General features: G+C 36.1%; 1 protein-coding gene across 2 annotated transcripts in view; it reads right to left on the bottom strand.

The window, feature by feature from the left end:
- Nucleotides 1-267: 267 nt before the first annotated feature.
- Nucleotides 268-6,006, bottom strand: part of LOC120303015 (ralBP1-associated Eps domain-containing protein 2-like) — a 118,671-nt gene continuing 112,932 nt past the window's right edge. For both annotated transcript variants that reach the window (XR_005555312.1, XM_039332098.1), the window contains one exon: nucleotides 268-827. Coding sequence is in view for 1 of the 2 variants with exons in the window: in XM_039332098.1 (XP_039188032.1) it covers nucleotides 789-827 (39 nt within the window). In the remaining variant the exon portion in view is untranslated. The remainder of the gene's footprint in view (nucleotides 828-6,006) is intronic.

Below are 6,006 nucleotides of genomic sequence, written 5' to 3'. Positions count from 1 at the left end.
ATCAAATGACCCTGGGACACTGTAACCATCATAAATATGAGTCAGTTGCCAAACATCTGAATTTTGATCATGTGATCACTGGGATGCTGCAATGGTTTTGTGAAAAATGGTCATAAGTCATTTAAGTACTGTTGTAACTTTGAATGGTCATTAAATTAACTGTTGTAAGTTGAGGACTACCTGTACCTTTGTTCCATTAGCGCAGGAAAATCCACAGTGGCAGAAAGAAATTGCTTTTGAAAAAGGATGGCTGCTTTCACAAGCATGGTAAGTTATTATTTGTTTAATATGATGCTGCAGGCTAGCTTTACTCAACATGTTCAGTCATAAACCAAGTTTACAGGCTGCAGTAATCAGATTTACAAAGCAGGCTATGCCAAAACCAAAATACATTGCAATTCAGCACAGTGTGTTACTCTATCATTGTTGCACAGAGTCTACTGTTTCTTCTGTCTGGTCTAGCTATAGAAAATAAAACTGTAGAATCATTTTATAAGTTTATTTAAAACCTAAATGCATGAGTGTTAATAAATGTGAAAATATAGCAAAAATAATTTATATTAAAAATACAATAGTGGTATAACCACTGACTCAATATGGGCCAGCTTAGCCTAATATCCAGCTGCTAACTATTGAATAGGTAATTTCAAGGGCTCAGCTGTTCCTCCTTTGAAAAGAGAAGAATGACATTGCTTCAGACATTCAGATCATATTTGGATAAAGCATTGTCTCCTTTAATTTCCAATGCACTAATATTTCTATTCATATATTCTGGGTGCCAAAACACTTCATATACACAGGGATGTACATGTTATTGCATCATATTTCTGAAATGACAAAAAATTATATTAGCACAGTATAGCAGCTTGAAAAAATATGATCTCAAGGATATTATATACTAAAAGGTTGGTAGAGGTGCAAATCATAATACATAGTTTTATTAGCACAGTATTATATAGCAAGTAAAATATATTTTTATAATGTTAATCACTTGCAATAATCATGCTGTAGCAAAATAGATTCTCTTATTTCATAGAATACACAAATTATTTACCAGTCTTTCCTAAAATATTTATTTCAAAGTAGGTATGTGCCTGTGTTAAAACAAGATTTGGCAATGTTACTCTTATCCTAAGGTTATTCAATATGCAAGAACTTCTTCCAAAGATTTTCTATAAAATTCTCCTTGAAAATAAACGCAATAGTCTACAAGAAATCAAAATAGACCGAATACAATTCTAACATAAATAGTATTTACTCTGCGAGGAGCAAATACATAAATTAAAAAAAATCTATTAGTTCAACTGTAATTCGTTGCTTTTCCTTCCATTGTCAAAAGCAGTTGTGGATTCAGAGCATGTTCTTCTGCTTAGACAAGACAGACTGTCACCTCAAAATAAATCTTACTCTACCTATTCTAGTTATTTAGAACCTTTATGTTTTATTTTCTACTCAAGTTGCAATACAAAACTGACACCCATGTATCTCCTCCTGGGGTCCTAATTGGAGGATCTCCCAAATTAGTCTTTTTTCTTTTATGCAGTTCAGGGTTTTAAGAGTTAAAAGTGGTGCCTTAAAGGTTTGTGAACATCCATTTCACACCTAGAACCTTTTGAAATTGCCCAACTGGGACTTGTTCCTACCCAATTTTGGAATATGGCTGACACAAATTGCCTATCCCTATAGTAGAAACTCTAAATATTATTTTAAAAAAACACATATTAAAACATTGCAATTAATGTTCCAAAACCACAAGATTAATCATGCTCATGGTGTAAAGTGACTGGAGCCTAAGATTATTATTTTTTACTTAAAATGAGACCATCAGTGAAAAGTTTGAAAATGAAAATCAAATATATAAACGGCTTAACTTTTTATATAGCAACTTATTCTATAAGAAATTTAACTTCAGAACTGGCATTATTCCTGACCCATGTTTTGGGCACCGTACAGGAAGGAAGTGACATAATTTTTGACTCTTGTATATACATGGTCTTTTAAATATGGTATTTCCCCTCTGCACTTCTGTTGGTGCAGTAACTATGGTTCCCTAGTGCAACACTGGCAAGGAGCTGCTGAGAATTAGTGGAGAAGTGAGGTGCTCTAAACCACACTCCCCTGAGTATACGTTTGAGTAAATAATGGAAATACATTAACACATGGCTATTGATACTTAAAGGGATATTACTACCAATTGTTCAGAGGGAATTTCTAAATTATGTTCTTGTAGGCAGTAATTATTCCTGTCTCCAAAAAAGAGAACATATATATTTAGTCTAATTAAGTACTTTTGCACAGGAGATTTTGATAAAATTGAAATTGTTCCTTGAAATGATTATTTTAAACAGCTCTGAATTATATATAACACTTCCAGATTACTATTTCAAACAACATTGTATAAATACCAGTCAACACATTGTTGGTATATTGAAGTATATTTAAACTGATGACATTTGTATTGTATTGTATTGTAAAATTGCTCATTGTTTAAGATTTATATACTGCACTCCTAAGAAAGTTTCTTATATGCATAATATGAGTGTATTAATCATCAAAATAAAATGAACCAGTTTTGCAATCTAAAATTCAGCTGGAGGATCTGTTAACTTAGCCTTTTATATGTAAACTTAATTTTAAATCAAGTGTACTTTTTGTTCAAAGGAATCGCTTCGTATTTGTGTTTATGCAGTGCAGTTCTGTCATCACCACTTGAGAGCATGGCATTTTTTACAGGAGTCTTTCTTGTTTCATGATGCAAGGATTAAATAAAAGCATATGTTACATATGCGATTGGGGCCAAGAACACAATTAAGATTTTCACTGTATGAAAACAAGAGAAAGCAATTAATGATTGGTTTAATGGAAATGGGCAAGATTTTGTGATGTTGGATTCTATGCTGGCTTTACAAGTTAATAAGACTTGGATTCTAAAAATGAATAATATGGGCTATAAAATGAACCTGTCTGTTTCGGATCCACAGATCATGTAATCCCACATGCATTTTAATAGTAGCCAGACAGCTGTCTTTTGTGAGCAAAAACAACCTTATCTTGTTATCCTTCTCAACCAAAGGAACTGATGCATTGTGGTCCACTGCCTTGAATACTAAAGTTCTAATGAGGTAGCATGGTCACTATCAATTACATATCTATTCCTGTGAATTGGTTAATCTCTTTTACAAGCATTCTAAGTCATGAGCACATTTTTAGTAATGTACAATAATTTGCAAGAAAAATGAACATTTAAATGCAGAATATTAAAAAAAAAAAAAGCTTTCCTAGATGCCCCTTTCTTTAAAGGATCACTTTCTCTGTGGGCATGGTAATCTCAGCATGCAAATCAAGTACTATATATTTTAATGCAAGCCAGACAATGTCACATTCTTATACACATGTACTATGTTTCTCACTGGCACAAGCAAATTGGGGGGGGAGGGAACCAGAACACTAAGTGGAATTGATATTTAATAACAGAAACAACATATTAATAAAATATTAATCCCAAAGGAAGAGAAATGACTTGTGGACTGGTAATAACTTCAACAATTAAACACAGACAATTCTAGACGCAAAGCTGATCTGCTTTAAATGAGATACAGGTAATCCCCGAGTTACGAGCGTTCAATTAACTCTCATTCAAAATTACATGGGAGCTTCCGGTACAAGGCGACGGCGATGGCGGCTACTTTGTAGCCGTCCAGCTGGGAAGGTGTCAGAACCGAGGAGCGCAGTGTCTATCAGCTGGCCCGCGGCTCGGAATTCCCTTCCCGGGCAAAGGGAAGGGACAGAGAACGCAGGAGTAGAGGTAGAACCCCTGCACTCCCTCTGGATTTTTTCCTAGAGGGGGTGAATGGAGCGTTCCCTCGGAGCTCCTGCTGATCTCCGCCTCCCAGCTGTTTTTGCTTCCTAGGAAGCAAAAGAAACCGCCGCTTCTATCTCCGTGCTTATAGTGTATTGGTGAGTAGTTTTTTTATTATAACGGACAGAGTGGTTTAAAGGATTTTTTTTATATAGTTTAGGCTTTTAATTTCTTTTTATTTAGCTTTGATTATTTCTCCTTTGTTCTTTTTATTAGTTTGGACAAAGGAATTAAGATGGCGTTTTGAAAGTGTCGGAGTTTTTTTTTCCTTGCCTTTTGTTTCATTTTTCTTTTTTCTCTTTAAGGACTGGATTTTGCTTTTGCCTTTGGTATTGAATTCCTTTTTCTGATTTCTTTTTTGGTTTTTTCTCTCTGGATTTCTAAGGATTATAGTGTTTTTGCTGTCTCTTTTAAAAGAAGGAAAAACTTTTTTTCTCTCTCCCCCTCCTTTCTTTTTTTGGGGGAAAGGGAAGTGATTTAAAATGGCTTCAAAGAGACAGCCGCCTTCTACAATATCCAAGGTGGTTTCTTCTCCTATAACCTCTACTGCACAACCACAACAACAATCTAAACATGCACCACCGGCTCAGCCACCACCCTCCCCTCCTTTGCCAGGATTTTCAGCACAAGAGGCTAGAGGCATAATGGGAGATGCTGTAGCTCAACTGAGAGAGGAAATGAAGCAATTTGCTATACAGATTAAATCAGACATTAAATCTGACTTTAAAGAAGAGATAAGTGGGATGAAGGATCAAATGGAAGATAATAACAACATTTTGCGACAAGATATATTTGCAGCAGTCTCAGGCCTGGCTACGGTGGTGGTGAAGCTGGATGCAAGACTGGAGGAAGTCGAAGATAAAGTTGATTCTTTTGATGACAAAATCCAAGAGGTGGAAAGGAAGGTGGAGACTTCACAAGAAGATATTTTGATGTTTCAGTACAGACAGATGGAGTATGCCTTGAGGATCAGAGGCCTCAAGGAAGATAAGAATCAAGATTTGATGGAGGTGGTCCTTACTGATTTAACTGTGGTTCTGAATATGGATAAAGGAGAATTGCGTGGAGAAGTGGAAAAAATTTATAGACTTAACTCTTGGATTGCTAAGCAGAAGAATTTGCCTAGAGATGTGGTGATTTATTTTACAAAGAAGTCTCTGCGTAATGAGATTATACAAGCCTTTTATAATAAAAGATTCCAGATCGCTGCCCAAGATGTCATTATCTTAAAGGAAATCCCATCAAAAATTCTAAGAAGCAGGAAAGATTTTGCTTTTCTAGCTAATGAGCTTAAAGCTAGATTGATGCCATTTAGATGGGAAATCCCGATGGGTATTGTTTTGAGCCATGCGGGGACACGTCACAGATTGAATACGGTTGATAAAGCTAGAGAGTTTTATAACACGGTCCTGGGTGCAGGCTCAATTTTACCTGTTCAGAAATCTTTGAGTGGTAAAGAGGTGGAGCAGCAATCCGAGGCATTAGGTTTGGTTTCCGCTGGGATGCTGCAAGTTGAATGGCAACGCCAAACGGAGGTTAAAGAGCAGAGAATGACTCGTGCAGCTTATAGACGTAAAGAGAAGGAGCAACGTAAGAAAGAGGCTAAAGAAACTTCTTCTGAAAGTGCATCATCGCCGGTGGGAGGAGCAAGACCCAAGAGTTATGCAACACATGCAGCAATGGCAGATCTTGAAGGTGTCTTCTCCAGGCTGCGGACCAAGAGTGATGGCAAAGTTTCTGACCTGGAATGTTAATGGATTGAACTCTCCTCAGAAAAGGAAAAAAAATCTTTTATTATTTGAAGCAACACAACAATGATGTTATCTGCTTACAGGAAACTCATATTTTACTTAAGGATCAGAAATATTTAGTTAATGCTCGTCTGGGATCTCACTTTGTATCTTCTGCTCCTGGGAAAAAGGGGGGAGTTGTTATTTACGTTAAACAAAATCTACCAGCTTGTCTGGTGGAATCAGATCCCCAGGGAAGATATGTGATGCTTGAACTTGGTTTATATGGTAAGAAAGTACTTATAGTGGGACTTTATGCACCAAATCAGCAACAGGAACAATTTTATAAGTTGTTACATCAAAAAATAACATTGCTGGACTATAGATCCGTGGTTTTAATGGGTGATTGGAATGGTG

Source organism: Crotalus tigris, unplaced genomic scaffold (assembly GCF_016545835.1).
Source record: "Crotalus tigris isolate CLP2741 ecotype Arizona unplaced genomic scaffold, ASM1654583v1 scf7180000024447.884657, whole genome shotgun sequence".
Lineage (NCBI taxonomy): Eukaryota > Metazoa > Chordata > Lepidosauria > Squamata > Viperidae > Crotalus > Crotalus tigris.
The sequence above is the reverse complement of the archived record's forward strand: the minus strand, read 5'-3'. Positions and strand labels throughout refer to the sequence as shown.